This window comes from Achroia grisella, unplaced genomic scaffold (genome assembly GCF_030625045.1).
Source record: "Achroia grisella isolate CSIRO2021 unplaced genomic scaffold, CSIRO_AGI_Agris_v1 utg1096, whole genome shotgun sequence".
NCBI lineage: Eukaryota > Metazoa > Arthropoda > Insecta > Lepidoptera > Pyralidae > Achroia > Achroia grisella.
In genome coordinates, this window is record NW_026712575.1 from 860,548 (window position 1) to 882,391 (window position 21,844).

The following is a 21,844-nucleotide window of genomic DNA, read 5'->3' on the forward strand; positions in this document are numbered from 1 at the left end:
TATTTTGCTAGATGAAGTCATATGATTACTATCGTACACACAGTTGACTTTAATGTATACATAATTCACTGTAATTATCCTGATCTAAAAATAGTTAATTAGGTGGTAGGCCTTTGTGCCTTAATATAAAGTTATCCTGATATTATTGTACAAAATGTGACAAATAATATTTAAAATACATATAATAATAATATTATTAAATTGATTTACTGCATCTATGGATTATCTGAATTATTATTTCTTAAATAAAATAATACTGCTTAGTGTTCAAATTCTTTGGCAGGCACTTTGGTAAAGATACAGTGTAAAGAAAAATAGTAGCAAGGATTTGTATGAAAATTGACAAGTTATTTTAGATTAGTGATATTGAAATAGACAAAAGACATAATGTTTTAATATATATATCTAATTGTTCCTTCGAGAATATAGATACAAAGACTAAAGTATTAAATGTAAGTACTGAGAGCTTGCCTAAAGTCGTGGAGAGCGGCTAAGAGTTGCGGAGCAGTTGGACGAGCTGATGCTGACGTGGTCCAGCACCAAGACATTAAGCCATACCTGGTAATAACAGTATTTTTATTTTAAATTCTATTGCAATATGTATATTATTCTATATTAATCACTTTTAGAAAGAAGCGGACGATCACAAAAATCCTATGTATTATACTACAATATATAGATAACCCTCTAAAAAATAAAATATTATATTTAAAATTTTTATACAATATTTCTCATATATCTTAAATATCTTTAAAAAATCAAATTACCAAAGTAAAAAGAATTAAAATTTGCAGCATACTTATTAAACATGCACTTAATATCAGAAAACATTAATGTATGTTTTAGTTTAAATTAGTCTTTTTTTTTAAATTAAACTCTTACAATTCATCTGGACAATTATGCGGTTGTGACGGCCTATATCCTCCACCAAGAAAAGCACCAACGTCTGCTGCATCTAATTCTGCCAGTGGAGATGAACCTAAAGTAGAGAGCTCCCATAATGTTACACCTAATGACCACTGTGGAAGAAAGAATATCATTAACAATGAAATCATTTAAATTATTGGAACGGTATCTACCTAAAATAATTCATACAATATTATTAGCAGAATGAATACGGTCAGTATTAAGAATTATTAATGTATTATGAAAGACAAGACATAGATGAAAATAAAAGTAAATAAAAAAATATAGACATACCACATCAGACGAAGTAGTATATTGGTTCTGCAACAGAGTTTCAGGGGCCATCCATTTCACTGGTCTATTCTCATTATCTCCAAGACAATGATAATCATCAGGAAATAAATCTCGTGATAAACCATTATCTGTCACTTTCAGTCTCAATTTCTCATCGACTCTAAAATACGACAAAATATTAAGAAACAATTAGTTATCTACCGTAATAACAAAATTTTTGTAATCACTTTAACACTAACTAATGTTATCATTTTAGATTTACTAACTTGCCGGGGGCTACGAATTTCTTACAATATTTGCTATTATACTATGTCTTAACTCTAAATGAGTAAATAAAAGATAATCATGTTTCGGCTTATATAAAAGATTTAAATAAAAAAATGCATAGAAAACTTACACGCAGTTTCTTGCAGCAATATCGGCATGTACTAATCTCTGAACATGTAAATATGCCAAACCACATGCTATTTGTGCGCCCAAATCCACTAATTCTCTGGTAGCTGGTGCAGCCTGATGACCCAGTCGACAGGATGTAAGGAACCTTATGACATAATTAATATATTGCTCAAATACAACGTGTGATTTACAAATAAGAACTCAAGTTATTCAAAGGCATGCGAATTGTTGCAGTTACCTCATATAGTATTACTAAAAGTAAAAGACCTTTTGGATACTACCTCTTAAGATTAGAAGAGTGTGACGCACAACAATATACTAGAAGTGGCCTTCTCGCTTCTTCAGCACAAGCTGCCATTGGTGCAAGTACATTGGCGTGGACCAGCCCACAGAGACGTAAACCCTCAGCAACTAGCAAAGCTGCTTGCATTGCTGATGCAGCTTCTAAAATTGTTTAGGGTATGAAGGATGTTTTGTATAAAATACTATATTTTGACGTACATTTAAAATGTTAGCACGATAATTTGTGATCTATAAATTATTATTACTTAGGCAAAATTTACGTTACTGTATTTTAGGAGATTAATTAGTTTTTTTGTCAGTCTTAGTAATATCTTAATACAAATAATTATTTAACGTTACTTTGTCTATAATTCATCATCAATCAATTTATTAAAGCTTACCTGAAACAGTTTTCACAATAACTTCCTCATACGTGTCGCCTTTTTTGAATACTCCTTTATATACCCTTCCAAATGTCCCTTCCTGAACTAAAATTTCGAGGCGTATATTTGCACGAGCAGTCGTAAGGTGTTCCAGCTGCTCAGCTGGATCGGTAATCCGGTCTTTAGTTGTTTGCTAAAAAAAACATATGTCTTTACGACTGTAATTGTATAGTCAAATGTCGATGGCGTGGGGAATATATACATATTTTGTTGAGTATATTTCGAATGTGTCTCAAATATCGAATTAACAAAAAAACTAATTGCCATCAGTCGGGTTAATTTAGTGTCCTATCGGTGTGTCCAGTATATTTATGATTCAGATATAGAAGTACTTTTAAAAAAATGACTGATATTATTTATTAATTTCGAATTTAGGTCACCCAGCATTGATGTCTGTTCTGGATGTTAAATAGCTATTATTGTTAATCAGATTCGCCTTTACATGATGATGTAATCTTAAATTGTTACACTACTCATTTACAAACTTAGGATGTCATCATTGGTATAGAGATATAAAATACAATACAGTAGTGTGAGATAAATAAATTTAGAAATTAAAATGTACTACAATAAATAATCGAGTCACCATAAGTACTATTGCATCCCTTTAACTTAATCTTAATTATAGTTATTATTATTATTGGATAAGCAATGCCCAGTGAGACATTAAAAGATTTTCATAATGAAAAGACGAAAACAAATATTTCTTCAGCTGCTTTAAGGATTTAATAATATTTAAAGCGGTATTAGAATATTCCTCGAGCTAGTTGTAAATTTAAATAATCTTCTGCTAAATAAGACGCTTCCTATTTAGTATAATATTTGTTTAGTCAGATTATTAATATTATATTAAGTCGAGATCCCGCTTTATCTGCAAAAAATTCAGCAGCGATGGGTATATTAGTCAGTAAAAACTTGAAATTATTTATTATTATTCTCAATTAATTAACTTGATCTAATTTATCAATGTCTACTACCCACATTAATAAATTAGATTAAGTTAGAGAATCATAATAAATAATTTAAAAAACAAACTTAAAAGAAACTTAATTTTACTAACTAATGTAACCCGATAGTTGCCAGAATTTTTTGCGGGATCTCAAAACCCTGTAGTAAAATAAAGCGGGCGCGATATGTCGAAAGCGGCACGTACTCGTACATCAAACAACAAAACGCAGTATAAAAGTAAAATGGAATATTTGTAGGACATGCAACAAGTTGTTTAGTATCATAGTACAAGCTTTAGTCAGGACCTGGGTTATTATTAAATAAAGAATGTAAAAAATCGTTAAATTATTTAATAAAATAATAAACTATGGTTATTATCCCTTTTTGTACCCATCACTATATGTATACTATGATGTACTATTTCATGTTGTTGAATGGGAGAGAACAACCCGACAACCCTGAGTAGATGTTAATTTTTTTTATTGATGATAATAGAATGGTGCGCCTACCTGCGGTAACGGTTTACGCTGGCGGGGCACCAGTAGAGGATGATAAGATGAATATGAGGTCAGGGCAGTTAGCCCATCGTGACAAATTCGCCAAGAATTTATCACGATGGTTTACAGGGGAACAGCATGGAGATCAACCTGACATGGTACATTGCTAGCAATATGATCAACAGTTCACATTACTAACAATCCCATTTTCTCCATTTTTTAGTCAGGGTTGTGGGATTGTATACTCCCCACAAAATTACATAAAGTTTGGTTTCACTTAACAAGCTATCTCGTTGTTCAATGGCTTATTTTTGCAGCGGTCAGAGGTCGATATTTTTCGATCGATAACATTAATATAAAGATTATTGAGTGTTGTTTATTGTTTTTTATGTAATAACGATTATTTTACATAATTGGGTCACTATATGCTTTGGATAATCCTTTAAGTGTGGCAAGATACTAGTCTTTAATAAGTAAATTGAGTTTCGACACTCAATACCTTATTATTTTTTTAGTAATAATGTTTTATATATTTTTTTAATGTCAGAAAAAAATATAAAAATATATAAAATATAAATATACATCATATATTTTGGACTAAGGTAGTCTAAGACGTAATGGGATTTTTATTTTTAAATTTTCAGTGTGGAACATTTTAAGTCACTTACACAACTCAAGTTCTCACGTGGACGACAGACAGAAGCCAGTAAGTTATAAATTAATACTCATAAACGTTTCACTGAACAGATTTAGATTGAAGTCTTATATTAAAGTTTATCATTCAGCATTGTAGGTTTATTGTCTACCTCCAGACACTGCAGGTGTACTGGTAGATAATTGCATTCAGTCGCCGAGCGATATCCGTTAATCGAGTTGTGAGCTAAAGTGCTTCATCACAGGTAATGGCTTTTTCTACCAACTACAGATGCTAGTGGCCATACGTTGTCTATTGAAGTTGAAATTTTGTAATGTAAAATTATTTTCTGTTCGAACTGTTCATTTAATTAATAATTTAGCTAAAAGTATTTTTTTTTATTTAAAAAGTTTCTTTTACCTTTAAGTAACAAAATACTTAATTATTTAAATTAGTAGCTTAAGATGAAATGTACAGTCATAGTGATAATAATAATATCCCAGGACAATTCAGTAAGACCTTGTATTATGGGTACTAGAAAAATGATATAAATATATGGATGCTTTTTTCTGTAAATACATACAAAACATCCAGACTTATACAAACTATCATACTTATGTATACCATTTGTACCATGCGAGGAATCGAACCCGTGTCCATCAGAAGTAAAGCTAAACCGCTAGACCTCTGAGACCATCAGTATATTCTTTTTTATAAAGGTAGTTTTTTTCAAACCTAACCTCAACCTTTCATAGCAAGCTATGTAAGAGAGCATCTTCCTATCTGTTTATAATTGGAGCCATAAATTCTTAAATATAATTTACTGAATATACTGCTATTATATAGTATAATACACCAGCATTTTTTTTAATTTAGAATATTTTTTCAATAATTTTAATTAACTTTTGCTTAATTCACATTAACAATGTTAGTTATGAGTTCGCTCTAAGAATACTAATTCATATTTCTTCTAAAGAATTTTCACAATGCTATAAATTTGGCCGGCGAGGGAGTGCAGCCTCAAATTAAAAACTGTTCTGTTCTTGGTCTTATAATGTAAAGATATAAAACTTCTCTGGAAATGGCTTGGAAGTTAAATCTATCTACTAAACATAAACACAGATAAAGATATCAAATCCTGCCCTGTATAATATTAGTATATTTCTTAATATATAATCTAAAAATTAGAGTAAAATATGGTTTTAAATGATTAAACCTATGTACATGGTTTAATTATTGTTGCACACTACTTTCTACTGCATTTTATATATCATACTTCTTAAAAATTACCAAAGAATCTTTAATATATATTATTATATAAGAGTAAGTATATAACTGTAACAGTTCACGTAATTAATATTTATATTATTTTTAGTTACATAAACGTGTACAAATTTAACATGGTACCAATTATGCTTTTAAAATAGATTTACAAACATTCCACATTACAATTTAATTACAACTACATGTTTATTTAATATTTATTAAAACAAAGAACTGTTACTCGTATTTATGTTATATACATGAAGGTCTTCCATCTCATTTTTATATCTGTGGCCAATATTTTAACCCTTTGGAAGATCGCTAATTGCGTTACGTTTGTATCACCTGCAGGGGAGACGGGGTAACTCGTTTCAAATTGGATCCTTAATGAGGTAAAGGACTTATTTTATGCACAATTCCTCCTGCTCAAGGAGAGTCGTAAAAAATTCATCATAAAACGTGGAAATCTTCCTGTAATTATGTGCGGAAATCCTTTATTGTTATATTCATTTACGAGTTCATATTTTTTTAAACCCGGGTAGCATAAATGCTTATGCCAACGAATCCTTGGTTATCTATGTACATATATACAGCATCATGGTTATAATTAAAAACACTGTCATACCCGTAATGCAGTGACATTACTTCTTATATAGCGTTACTAAGGAACAAAGTAACCTGAGTAGTAGGTAGGTACTCAGTAATTTAATCTCTATTTTTTTTTATGTAATCGGAATCCAAATAAACTGTTGGCCCACGTCATGGTAAGCGATACTCATGCGTTACAATTCCAGAGAACAACAACGTCCAGTCACAAATCCTGTAATGTCACTGCTTAATCGCATGCTACAACCGAAACATATCTTACAAAGCAAACTGGCTGTCGGCTGAATTCTTTTAGACTAGGGAATACACTAAGACGAGATGTTATAAAGTCTACCTCCGTTAAATTAATAATAAGTTTAGGCCTATTATTACAAACCGGATAGTAGTAATGCGAATTATTTGGTGATACTCTCACACTTTCTATCTTTGATGACTAAAAAAATATTAAAGCAAAATTTATTTCCTTTTCTCAATTAAAAATACATACATGTACATATATCTTCTAATTTGTTTGCATACTCTACTAGTATATAGTGAGTTAAATATTTCAAACACATATATCGTAGTACCACATTGTAATCTGGGCAACGCCATTAAATTGTTACAATATGGGATTGCTTAACCAAAGATCAACGGGAACCACATAATGTGGGTTAATTTATTTGTGATTGTGGCTAAATTTAAGGTTTGCCCTAAGTTATAGGATTCAGGCACATAAATTAAGATAATAAATTCAATGGATTAGGAGACTACATATCGTCTGTAAAACCAAACTGTGTCATTAGTTGTGTTAGTTGGTTAGATATGCTATATACAGTATGTTAAAGTGCCGTGGAAAGGTATCATAATTTACAATGACACTGATAAACGTATTTAAGTTAACTTTTTAATTATTATTATTAAATTGGTTTGGAGCATTGTAGAAAATACTATAAACATATGTTTTTATGAGACATTTTGAAGTTTCTTTATGAAATTAGGCTTGAATAATTTAATCACAATTCAATGAATTAATTCATTATGATGTATATGTATTGTTAATAGTTATTTTTTTGTAGTCAGAATATATTTTTAAGGAATAATTTACAGCGGAAACAAAATAGGACGCAGTTAAGAGTTCGGCTCGCTTCCGCTTGTGACTTAAATAACCTAGAAACTCTGCAGTAAACTAAAATAAATCAGGCTGTACTAATTTACTACTGCTAGAGAAAAATATATACTATAGAACACGCTCCGATAGGGTGTGCCAAATATCTTGAAAGGAGAATAAGTTGCAAGCTTAATGCACATTCTGGATATCAGCTACAGTAACTAACACACTGCATTTGATTGTACGCGGTCTAATTCTTCATGAGGTATACAGTTTCTTCTCCAGTCAGTTTAAAAACACATTTGGACTTGGTCGGTTATGTAACCTAATTTTTGAGATTTTGCTCAAAAATTTACAACTTCACATAGTTTTAAAAGGTTTTTTGGCCTATCTATAAACAATAGGGAAAACCGGGCAGGACGTCGTCTGCCGTATCTATTAACCGGATAGTAGGTATATACATAATATTCGGGATATAAAAAGCCATAGACTACTAGGCTAGGCTTTTTAAAATTGTATGTGAGATTTAGTTTCATAATCATTACAAGCAATAACGAAAATTGCTCGGATGGAAGAGTCTTAAATTTCGCATACTTATAGTTTATATACATAGATAAGGAGTGCACGATGCTAATATTTTTTTAAATATGCAAAAAAAAACACATTAATTCAATAAAAACGAACAATACACACATGCAAGAATAGTCTTTGACAATATAAACTTATTAATGTTTAAACTTATAATTTAAATTAATTATGGTCTAATTTCGAAGATTGGTCGACCACTAGTTAATACTAATCCGCTTACCTGTGACACGTGTGTGAGATTAGATGCTGCGTAGTAGGAGACCCGAGATTCTGGTTTCGCATAAATGTGCTCGCCGATATGAGTTGTGGCATATGGTGAAGGGGATCTCCTACTTCCTATTGCGGAAATAATATTATGTCTTTATTCACTAGATAAAGGTATTATCTGAATTCGCAGTTGGTTGTTATCTGATTTGACACACCGACATTTTTTTATATAGGTACTAATCTTATATGAGTATAATATAACTATGTATAAGTTTTGTCATATTAGTATACTATCTGTGCCCGCGATTTCACCCGTATGACTTTAGTGCCTAGCCTATGTGTTCTTCTGATGTATAAGCTATATTACTATACAGTTTCATCAAAATCCGTTCAGTAGTTTTTGTTTAAAAGAATAACAAACATCCATCCATCCAGCTACCGTCTATTATATGTGTAGTGTACTAAATTGCAACACTGATTCGGATAGTATGTATAGTGTAGTAATATTTTTTTTTATACTACGATGGTGGCATTCAAGCATACGGCCCATCTGATGGTAAATGGTTACCGTAGCCTATGAGCGCCTGAAACACCAGGGGTATCACTTGCGAGTTGCTGACCCTAAAATTAAAATAAATAAATAAATAGATCTATTCATCCACGCTCAAAAGCTCGCGTTTATAATAATAATAAGATTTGACGGCCTCAATGGTCTAACAGTTACACCACCTTACTTCCAATGGTCACGGGTTCGTTTCCGCACACATTACAAATACTTGCATTCAGGACTCTGATTGTTTGTAACGGCCTGGCTAACCTTTCTTCACAGACTTAGATCGATAATACTATAGTGTAGTAAATATTGCGATGATTAAGGTGATTATGTTATTTTTGTAATGTATACCAAATGGGAATTTGTGTAGACTGGCTATGGTCGCGTACGACCCGGTCGAACTCGGTGGGCGACCCAATGTATCGAGGCGCAGTAACACGTTCTGATGACTGCCATATGCCGCCGTTGTGTATGAAGTGCTATGACAAAATAAAATAAATACTAATAATAATAATTTAAAAATTTTAGGTTATAATTTTAAAAAATATACTATAACTTTATGGTAAAGAAATAACTAAAATCTTTGTACTAAAAAACTACTTAAATTTCTAATAACATTCGATCAACTAAATACCTAAATACTAAATAAACAAAGTTTAATTACAAATTTAATTTATAATATTTAATTATTAGTATTATAAATATTAACAGATAGACAATATTAATATGATGTACATCGATACGACCATATTCATTTACATGAGGTTAAATGTTTTCATTTATCTTAAAATAAGCAAAGTTACGGGTAAGATCTGGATTATATTAGTCCTGTATCGATGAACTTTTAATGCCAAAGCCATCCATCAAGTATAACAGACGTGGTCGCTCCCTTATATAGCTTCATGTAAGGGTACAAGACACAAGTCATAAGATGGTATATAAAGTTGAATAACAGTATATAATATTAAGTTACTGTGGACTCAAGCTTGACTGATCATCACACAGTTACTGACACAAAATATTTATTAAATAGTCTTTCTTTTCTTTAATTCAGTTAATGAAATCAGTAGTATATACATTTCTAATGAAATTTAAATATCAACATCACACATTTTAATATCATAATGAAATGTTTATTGATTTTTTCAATAAAATATGTAACAAAACTAATAAGTAGCCTAAATGCTATAGGCATTCAAACAGTCAGCCTACGGGAAATGCAAGATATTTGATTAGACGTTAAATAAAATATAAACCATAATTAATATAATATATACATATGTATATATTCATATGACGAATACCTTACCTATTCTGTGATAGTAAACTGAATGAGCATGAATTATTTAAAAGTACATTATCTTTCAAGAAAATATTTACAGAAAAAATGATAGTACTTTTTTAACATTCTTAAATCTTGATATTCCGCTAGTAACTTGTACCAAATACGAGTGTAGGTTAACTTCGACCTATTATTGTGTGGAAATTGATCCATTATTGAAAATTTTCAAAGGTTGCAAAGGGCGCCGCGCTAAATTGGAGGGTTCAACCTGATTGAAAATATTTCGCTGACAGTTTCTTCTTTTCTATACGCATTTTCGTCCATAGTCATACAATAATGATGATTACAATAAAATCTAGATATTATTTTATTCTGGTTTGAAATTATGATGATTATTTTTTGAGAAAAATAATTACTTTCTTCTGCAAAACGCAATTTTTCGCAAACAATCTACCGCTATAACACCGCTACTGCTAGGTAGAGACCTAACAACATTTTCTAATCTTTATTTTGACTGAGGCCTGGGCCTAACCTGGACCTGACCTGGGTCAATCCCCATTCACCACATGTTGCCCTGTTAATGATATAAGATAATAGGCGCACTATTCCTTAATATTCATACGTACAAAATATTATATACGACTTTAATAATAATTTATAGTTGTTCAAAATTATGGAGTTAGTTTCAATGAGATAATGCATATTTCGTAATATTTCCAAACGAATTCCTCACAGAATTCCTTTATGTTCTTGCCCATTGTTCCCGATGCACTTTTGCCTCGTTTAATGAAAGTTCATTGATGCTATAGAAATCCTGTGGGCGGTAATCGGTGAGTTCTTCAAAGAATTCTTTCCCTGTCTAACCGGAGCTGAAATTTCTCTGTTTCAATTCACACGACGTTATTTTCAGTATAGATTTTTTCCACTAATAATAATATACACTATTTAAAAGAAAGCAAGTATTATTTAAGTGCACTTTTTATTGTTTCACGCGCACAGAAAAGCTGATAGACAAAAAAGAAAAAATGAAGAAAACAAATCGCGCGAAATAAAATTTTTAGTCAGCATTTCAAAAAAGAATAAAGCTCACGATCAGTCTGCAGGGTGTAATCATTTTTAAATATGAAATATGGAGTTATATGCAGAAATGGGGAAACTATTAATGTACACTCAGATGAGTTACACAATATTCTACCACTGAGTGAAATGGAAAAGATAGAAGTATAATAAATTTCATATATATATATGTAGATCTACTGACATTAACATTTAAATGTAGCAGTTGGGATTTATGTATTCATACTTAATAATTAGGTACATAATATTGTGCCAATGAGTGAAATTAAAGTGAGTAGTACTAACTAATATAAAAATATTCCCAATTTCAGGATGAATTAATATGAATATATTTAATTGTAAATAGAATACATTTTATTATACCAATACCATTTCAAAATGATACAATTAGTAACGTTTTAACTTCATAAGAGATACCCTTCAGTAGTCAGTTCATATCTAGTTAAACATATTACAATGACTTATGAAATGTAAATCAGTACTATCTTATAAAAATAAATTTCCGATCTACACAGCACCAGCTGACATTAATATTTAATCTGTACTCACATAAAGATTCCATTGCTCAAAGAATTTAGTATCGCCCGAAATCTTTGTCACGCACATTTTCCATCTGAATACATAAATATTCGTGGCAGTATTTTACGAGCCTTCCACAATGTGGCGTGTGTAGTGACTGTATTAAAAGTTTCCTTAAACTCAAATATATGTATTTATACTAAAAATAAAAAAATATTAGAATATATATTCGTAAATTTTAATAAAATAAAATAAAATAGTTTAGAGTTCTCCATTCATTTTTCCAATACTTGCGTTGCTGTATCTATTAATTTTATTTTTATAAAATTATACACTTAAAATTACTGATAAAATTGAATACCTAAAAATAATAGTTAATGCGTATTATATTTCATATTTCGTGTATTTAGTGCGCATCTGCCGATTATGATTATTACCTCTACTTATCTATTTATTCAACATTATTGGATATTTGACATCCGATTTTTAACTTAAAAATAGTTATGTAAACTTAATATTTCTTAAATTATTTATTTTACTATTAAAAAGTTTTTAAATTCAACAAACGATTTTCATTTAAGCTATTCATAGTCCACAGCTTAAAGCCTTTTAATTCACCTAAAAATAAAAGTAAACAAAAAACGGTAACATTTTTAAAACAATTTTGAATTGACTTTCATCACAATTAACTGGAATGAAGTTTTAAAAGCGAGATAATTTAGTTTCAAAACTCCGCTGAGTTCCACTTCTTTGTTTTAGCAGACATTTTAAATAACGGACCGTTATGGCGGCTACCTGTGTAATAGTACGCTTGTTAGCTATGTTGTTTTACTTTATACATATAGGCGATAGAAATATATTTTCACATAACCTACGTATAGTAGAGAGAATAATTCTATTTTTAGAACACAATATTATCAATTACATATTCATTTATTATAAGTTACTCATCGTTTCTTACTTAGTATTTTATTGAAACACACTATCATCATTACATAGTATAAAACAAAGGCGCTGTCGCTGTCTGCCTGTACCTATGTATGCTTAAATCTTTAAAAGTACGCAACGGATTTTGAAGCGGTTTTGTTTAATAGATAGAGTGATTCTAGAGGAAGGTTTATATATATATATATATATATATAATACATGTACACCAGTGCGAAGCCGGGGCGAGTAGCTAGTATCTTATAAAATAATTTCTTTTAATGATATTAATATAATTTTATCATTAATTTATAATTCTACTTTAAATGTTTCGATTACTTACTATTCTGCTTTAAAATATGTACCATAGTTGTAAAGCAACTTTACAATTATAGTAGGGCAAAATAGGCTGCCCCAAATATTAAAATATTAGAACAATAATAAGACGGGGCCTACCCTACTCCTTCAACAGGGTGGGCCAACACCTGGACTTCAGCAATAACACTCGTTGGTAAACCGTGTGGTTTATTATGTAAGAATCCCACACACCCTCATTGCCCCTCTGGCAGATTTTTCGACACCATAAAAAAGCCTTACCACTAAGTCTATTAAGATAATTATTATTTTAATTATATATCTTGGAAAAAATAAAAAAAAAAACATCAGACAAACGCTCTGCTGGCGAGCTTTTCATCTTGTCTATAATTTCTTACCTTTGCTAATATCTACGTTGCTAGAACACATTAATAATAATGAAGGCACATTTAATACTTACTGTATAGAATCGTGATGTCTCTGCTTGCTACCTCTCTTGTACAGTGTACCAGCGGCTGCCGCCGCGGTCAACAGTGCAAGCGCTGCCGCTGCACACCCGCCCGCAACGAACAGCACCCCGCTGGAGTCACGGGATGCATCACCGGCCAGGCGAGCTGTTTCATTATGCGTCACCACTGATGACATACCTATTCGAATAAGTGATAATCTTAAATACATACATCCAACTTCATCTATATGTAAATAACTATAGTGATTCATTGAAGGAGTTGACTATGTGAAATATAATATGGCAAGAAAGAGAGAAATAACGAGATGACTGAGGGATGAATGGAAGAGAAAATATATTACACATTATTATTATACCCAAATTAATGAGGTACGGAAGAAACAGATAATGATGATGATGATGACGAAGGATTGATGGAATACGTTGGTATATTGATTGATCAGGCTAACAAATCCTTCAGTCTAATTTTTTATTTAATCATAAAGATATCAAATCAATAATTCTGTTACACATAACCACATCAACATAATCATCATCCCCATACAGAAATATTCCACCGATTTAAATTTTGTAGAGTTTATTTTATACATACATCATCAATTTAATTCCATATATTTGTGCATAAATAACATTATTTAATAATATTTAATAGTAATAAGATTATTAAAAACTTATCAGTATTAGATATTTATAAATTAAGGAAATGTGTGTATTAGTATTAGTTCATTTGAATAAAGTTTGTTATAAGTTCAGGAGCTACAAACATCATAAATATTATCTACAAAATGACTACTAATATTATCCTATTGTTCATACCTATAAAATATTTTTTTTTTTTATTTATTTATTTGAAACCAACAGCATACACAATATATAAAAACAGAAAGTACAAAACAATAGTATAGCTAATAATAGGTTTCACAATATCAGTAAAAAAATTTAACAAAGTGACGGACTTCACACAAAAGATAACAGGAATACATTCCGAGGTCTCAGAAATGACCTAGGCCGCGTAATATGGGAGTTCATAATTCGCAGCATACGTCAGACTGTTCAGGACCGATAGTAATTATTATGTATCCCTGCTACCATTACATACATAACTATATATGATTATAATTTTACATGTTACATTTAAACGTAAAATAAGTATATTTTATACAATCTTAAACAATATATTTCAATACCCAACAAAAATAACACAAAAACAAAAACAAAAATTGCACTACAGTCAGAATTATCATACTATAAATCCAATTACTATGATGTCTATTCCTCAGCCATTTATGTTATCTATTTATGATATAATAGGTAATTATTACTGATATAAGAGATCAGTTTAAGATGTGCTCGTAAATATACTTGGAACCTATTAAATAAAATATTAAGGGCAACAGAAAAGCTTTCAACGATAAAAGGGAAGGGTGTGAGGTGTAATAAGAATATAATAAGCTCAAGTGCTTAGATCTCACAATTTTATTGATAAACCAATGTGTATCTGACGATATTTTTATTGCGTGCAAGTTTTACTCATGAATTTATTTATATAGTTTTTTTATATATTGCTTTTCCATGGTACTAATATTCTTAATAATTCTGATGGCAATCAGAATTACGAGATAATCTCTTAAATCAATTTATAATCAACAATTCCTAATAAATACTTTTCAGATATTATTTATTAACATCATCATCATCATCATCATGATGTTCAAAAATATAGAAAGAAATTCAATTTAGTTATTTACTTAATGTCTTTTCTAATTCCAAACATTAATTTCCAAACAAACATTTCTAATAACAAACAGCTATTACGACATCTTAAGGATAAAAAAAAATATATGAATATTTCCATCACTACATAAACTTGACCTAATCATTAGCTTCACTCAGTAACCGCAAATAAAAGAAATTAATTCTATAAAGACACGACTATTTATTTAGCCTTCGCTTCGGTCTTTAAAATGTGGCTTTAAAATACGCCCCATAACTAGAAAATGTCTTAAAAACACTGAAAAGGCACAATAAAGCACTCTTAACGCTCGGGAAGGGAAACAAGAAATTTCCAAGTCAAATAAAAGTACAAGAGAACAATCGATACTTCCTTGTAAACACATTAAGGGGAAGAGCCTCCGGCCCCAGATACGCTTGTATCCCTCTCAAATATCCTGTTGCGTCTACGGAATCGTCTACATACTAATAAAGTATGCGAGGGAGTGATTTGTCGGCTGGGCCAATCTTAAACTTTTTAATAAAACTCTATACTTTATTTTCAGAAAATCATTACATAGTATACAATAAAGTCGCTGTCGCTGTCTGTCCCTATGTATACTTAAATCTTTATAACTACCGGATTTTGAAGCGTTTTTTTTAAATAGATAGTGAGATTCTAGAGGAAGGTTTGTATATACATATAAGACATGTACACCCGTGCGAAGCCGGGGCGAGTAGCTAGTAATATTATAAACGCGAAAGTTTATGAGTATGGTTTCTTATTCATTCACGTAAAAACTACAGAACGGATTTCAGAATAATATATAGGCTATATTTTTATTGAAATTTAACGCGGGTGAAAACGTGGGCACAGCTAGTATATATTTTGTTTGCCTTTATTCTGTAAATTTCCGTTTACTGGTATCTTAAAATATAAGTAATAAAATTCGTGTATATTGATATAACATGATAAAAGATTAAGTACGTATATCAGTATAGTGTACCGCGTTGTGCTCACTGTTGTATAAAAGAAATGGGTATCATCAAGGATCAAGGACCTAAAGTTGTTACTTTCCATCAGCTTTTTAAAATAATACCTAGTTTGTGATCTCGTTGTTCATCTGGACATAATCGACTAAGACATATTTTTATAACTCAGTAGTATTCTATTGGATGTATGAATTGTCTACATGCTAATAAAGTGTGAGAAAAATAGTGATTTACATAAGACAATCTAATAATCTAACTTTGTTAATAAAACTACAGTTTCTTTATATTCAGAAAGTAATTTTTCTTTATTTTTTGTTTTGAATATTTCCGAGCCACGGGTTTAATAAAAATTTTGGCTACTTCAGAGAATGGATACGTTTCTAGGAAGGTTAAAGTAATTTTGGAATAATATCTATTCCCTTGAAAACATTCCTATCATAAGCAATCTTATAAAGACAGAAAAAATATTAATATAATGGTAATAATAACATACACGATTTGCTTATTAACTGGACGGAAAGTAATGTTTAATAGTTTAGATAATATTATTGTAGGAATATAAACTTATTGACAAAAATATAATATGAATTTTACATATATAACCTACCTAAATATGAAAGACCTTACGAGTGTATGTCTAGTTAAAAAGTATGAGATTCATTGTATATTAATTGTATGTATACATTGTAAATAATATCGCAACTATTTCACATACCTATATCCCGTTAGGAGTGACCTGACAATATATCGGTGATAGAGGGACATATACGAACCTATAAATTGTATTATCCTAGGCCCAGTATTTTTAGATTTTTTTTTTATATTTTTACAGCGCATCATATTTTTTTTATTATTTAAGATAATACTTGCCTTCATAATTAAAATGTTCTTCATTTGTTAATTTATAACTGACAACATACAAACTTGATGCAAAATCATATGCATTGTAATTAAAAAAATGTATACTTTGCAAGCGATTTGCATAATTTAAAAAAGAATTACAATAAGTATTAATTGCAGATTAAATATTAGTTTATTCTATATATACCCCGCAAGGGACGTATATTTACAAGAAATTTAATCTACAACAGCATCGTTAAATATCATATTAACTCTGTTATAGATACGTAACAATAATGAATTAATTCTAGAACATGTATATTGTTGATTAGTTTTGTGAATGTAAATAAGACTAAGAGAAAAATAACTTACTTACGAAGTCTTAAATAAATTAATACTAGTATTAATTTTAATTATGATGTATTTCAGAGTTATATAAATTGGATAAGGTGTGTCTGCTTGAGAATACCCACAGCAATATCTCTGCCTTTTGTATCATATTTAATTAGATTGATAGTATTCGTAACTGCAATTTGTCTTATAGTCTTTATAATCAACATTAGACTTATTAAACATACCAAAAATAGATAGTAAACAAAACGTTTCATACATAAAAATCTCCATATCTAATATATGCCAACTATATGAGAAATAATTTCAAATTCCCAATAAATTCCCTAACTGTACTTACGCCATTATACCATCAATTCTATCGTACATTGTGAGAAATTTATTGTTATTATTATTGCGGTAGACAGAGAAAGTGTTCTAACTTCGCTTTTATTGCTTTATGTGTTTTTAGTGTAGGTACCATAACTCGTTAGACTGATTTCGAAGGGGAAATAAAGTACTAAAGTTTGATCATTTTTCAAATGTTTTACGTATATTGCATATAGAGTAAGTGCCTGTAGAGTTATATGACAAAAATACTGAATGAGAACTTCGTATGAATTCATATAATATGTAATGATTTGTAAACAAGAAGTAATTTCAATGTATTTCATATGAATGTAAATGGTTATAAGGGCCGAGTAAGTTCGAAAAAGAGATAGGACTGTGTTGGATGATTATATGGTTAGAAAAAAGTAAATAACGAGATGACTACGAACAGGGGCGAATGGAAAAGAAGAACATATTACGCCGCCTCGAAATGAATGAGATAAGGAAGAAGCAGATGATGAAATAAGAAGTAATTTGTAAATATATAATAAATGGGTCTTCTCCCATCAATCTTCTGTTATACATATTATGAAAGAATTTACTATAAGAAATATTTCTTTCTATATTTTACTTTTAAATAAATGTGAACTGAAATTTTTTATTTGGCAGATTTTATCTATGACTTAAGACTTTTGAAATGTATATAAAAAAAATTACATTATAAATAGACACTTCATTAACTCTTTGTCACCTTCTCTTACTAATATTATAAAACCGAAAATTTGTGAGAATATGTGAGATGGATTAATGGATGTTTGATGAAACTTTATAGTAATATAGCTCATATATCAGAATAACACGTAGGCTATAAGTTTCACGAGGGTGAAACCGCGAGCACAGCTAGTCTATGGTTTTAATAATGTTTTCCTACCTTTCCAACATATTTTGTTTCTTTTGAATAACAATCTGACATCCTTGTGTGCGCGATCAGGTGCTGATATATTAAGTTGGATGGTTACAAGTATTTCAGCACTTCTCGAACCGGTGCATGGCAAGCGAACCCTGGAATAAATTGAACTTATTAATATTTTATCCATAAAGGTCAAGCAGAACCGTTATATAGTAATAGCTTGTCTGTCTGGCCTTTACCCGTCTGTCATGGTAGATTTGAGAAACTACTGACGTGCTGAATTTGAAATTAACAGTCTAGCGGTTTAGCACATCGCTGTACTTCCGATTGTCGCGGATTTGATTCCTCATACGGTACCAACATTTGTATTCATGAATATGACTTTGTGTTGGTATTTTCTATGTGTCCTATGTATATATTTACAATATAAATGTATCCAATTGTTTATACCAGTTGTGGAGTACCCATAAGACAAGCTCACAACACAAATCGATCTATTCCCAAACTAAACAAGCTTGGGACTAGATGGCGTCATGTGAATTGTCCAAGATATTATATGTATATTACTAGTTGTATATATTACTATATTATATATTACTATAGGGGACGGTTACTGCTTACTATTAGGTGCGCTGTCAGCTAATCCTTTCCAATTATATCAATAAAAAAAAGTTTTTCTGGTGAGCATTGAAAATAATAATTTACCTAAAAGTCTGCAGTGTGGTAGGTACCAGCCCTCTCTCAGATATATTGACCTGCGGCGGCAGCATGGCGCCCCGACTCTCGTAGTCTATGCCCATCACGTACGGTAACTGTGTGGAACAAACAATCATAGTATTATCATTGGATCATTGCTACACATGTCTGTAAATAGTATAGAATAATTTTGTCTTTAAATATGCAACCAACTTTGGGATTCACTGTCACCATTAGATATTTATTAACGGTAAATTTGAATTGGTATTAAAATTTTCTGTTGTAGTCTTATATTCGTATTTGTAATTAAGAGTATATATCTTGTAAAACAAGAATTATACTGATTCTTGTGTCAGATGTTTAGTGCAATTACATAAATTAACAAAATAAAATTGTTATAAACCAACATCAACCCGATTCCGTTTATATTTTAATATATAATATACTATAAATACAGTCTGTGGGTAGTGCTAGGTGCGAATTTCGACTCAGTCACCGATTACGACTTCGATGATAGTTTTTTTTTTAAGGTAATGGAATGGAACACCCACCTAACGGTTTACGCTGGCGGGGTACCAGTGGAGGGTGATAACATGAACATGAGGTCAGGTCAGTTAGCCCATGGTGACAAATTCACCAAGAATTTATCACGATGGTTTCCAAGGGGAACCGCGTGGAGGTCAATCTGACAGGGTGAATTGCTCGTAAGGGGTCATTAGTCCACGTCACTAACAATCCCTTTCCCCCATTTCGATCACAGAGTGGGATAAATGGGATATTCTTATCATAAATACAGTTCTGGGTTGGAAAAACGCTAGCGCTCCGTTACTTTTCAATATTTGAATAATTGAGGAATATTCCTTTATTATTTTTTAAATATTAGGTTCCATTTTTTATACCATTGTATATTATCATTATAATGAATTTTCACTATTTTATAACTTCCAAACAGCACTAAAATTAATAAAAGCTAGTATTAACAATAATTTTAATCATCTGACCATATTCCATCAAGTGGTTATTTCCAATGCAAAATCCATAAAAGAATATTCACTAATCTATATGATAATTATTTTTATACAGATAGTATTTTTAACGTTAGATAATATATAGTTGAAGGCAATATAAAATATATAACAACGTCTGCAATCCGTAAAGAGGTGGAAGCTTAGTTTTCACTACGTGAGGTCACGTATACCTGTTTTAGATGCAACTTTGTGCATTTATGTATGTTCCAAGTTTGTAGAAAATAGTAAACCCTTGGGATATTTTATAATGAGAATACCCTGGAATATAGTATATATTAGTGTTTGAATAACATATGTATATATGATTATATCTGTATTCGTAAGTAGTAATGTAGAAGACATTAGTAACATTATATACAACACTACTATATACTCTATTTGTATTTGTATTGTTTAATAGATTTAATTATTATATTCGGCCTCGCCTCGCCTTCTCGGTATAGCGATTTAGCACACCATTTTAGTTCCGATGGGAGCGGGTTCGATTCGTCGTATGCAATATAATTCATGCATTGAAGAATATGATTGTTTGTATCAATCTGGGCATTGTTTATAGATTTATAAACAAAAGTATCTACGTATTTATATCAGTAGGTACCCATACCACCAGCGCCATCCAATCCCAAGCTATGCACAGGTGTACTTAGCTTGGGATTGGATGTCGCTGTGTGATTTGCTCAAAGATATTATTGGTATTATTTCATTATGATGATATAAAAGATGAACATGAGATTTCCATAAGAACAAAATATATTATAAAATAATGTATAGACGTTACAATAGACATAAGTCATATTAATTTTACCTATATTCACAATTTTAATAATATTTAAAATTGTTAAATTAAAATCACACACTGTAACAAATTATATTACAATTATTAGTATTCACGTGATATCGTACTATTTCATTTTTATAATCAAAAATCTCCTGCAATGAATAACAGTTTCCTTTAGTAATACAGTATTGTGTTTTCAAATAAAAAATAATGTTATAGAATAACATATTAAAAATACATATCTCCCTTCGTGTTGTATATGACACGTAAACTCGCTGCCTACATGCCACGTCAGAAGTGTTCGGGCACAAGTAAGTCGGCCTATAAACTATTGACACCAAGCGCCACGATTACATAAGTAGAATGTAGTAGGTAGAAGTGGATAGAAAACAGTCAAGTACGATTCTATTTCTCACACCAAGAGTTCAGTACTTAGGGTATTTTGTAAAAAATGGCTTTTTGTTACATAAAACGCTAATTATATATGTAAATGCAGTTCTAATTAGAAAAATATATTTTTTTACCTGATTATGTGATACGCCATTAGAGACGTAAAGTAAAAGACTTAAAAAGACCAGAGCCTAAGCTATAATATTTCTGATGCTGAAATCTCAATGGAGAATCAACTCACACAATCTTTTATAAGTATCAACGAATCTGCTTATAGTCTGAAAGAATGATTGCAATTTATTAATATTATTTTTATCTAAATTTTTTCTTTTTTTAACATTAACAAAATACAGCCTATATAATAAAATATAGCATTTCACGCGATAAATTTTACGATGTACAAACATCGTAAAATTTGCAGAAATATGATTGTGTTCTGTTTTAATTTATATTTAATTATAATATTATTATTTATTAACCACAAGCGACCCGCCCTGATTTCGATTTTTTTTATGAATTATTATTACAATCAAATATGATGCAATT

General features: G+C 30.4%; 1 protein-coding gene across 1 annotated transcript in view; it reads right to left on the reverse strand.

Moving 5' to 3' along the window:
* Positions 1 to 205: 205 nt before the first annotated feature.
* The window catches only part of LOC131849018 (tyrosine-protein kinase Dnt), a 52,600-nt gene continuing 30,961 nt past the window's right edge, over positions 206 to 21,844 (reverse strand). Inside the window, exons 3-13 of the mRNA XM_059198997.1 lie at positions 19,112 to 19,218; positions 18,428 to 18,558; positions 13,285 to 13,471; positions 9,059 to 9,186; positions 8,168 to 8,283; positions 2,280 to 2,454; positions 1,878 to 2,040; positions 1,598 to 1,741; positions 1,201 to 1,360; positions 883 to 1,019; positions 206 to 558 (exon numbers count right to left, since the gene is read on the reverse strand). Of these exons, the coding sequence (XP_059054980.1) occupies positions 447 to 558; positions 883 to 1,019; positions 1,201 to 1,360; positions 1,598 to 1,741; positions 1,878 to 2,040; positions 2,280 to 2,454; positions 8,168 to 8,283; positions 9,059 to 9,186; positions 13,285 to 13,471; positions 18,428 to 18,558; positions 19,112 to 19,218 (1,560 nt within the window). The 3' untranslated portion in view covers positions 206 to 446. The remainder of the gene's footprint in view (positions 559 to 882; positions 1,020 to 1,200; positions 1,361 to 1,597; positions 1,742 to 1,877; positions 2,041 to 2,279; positions 2,455 to 8,167; positions 8,284 to 9,058; positions 9,187 to 13,284; positions 13,472 to 18,427; positions 18,559 to 19,111; positions 19,219 to 21,844) is intronic.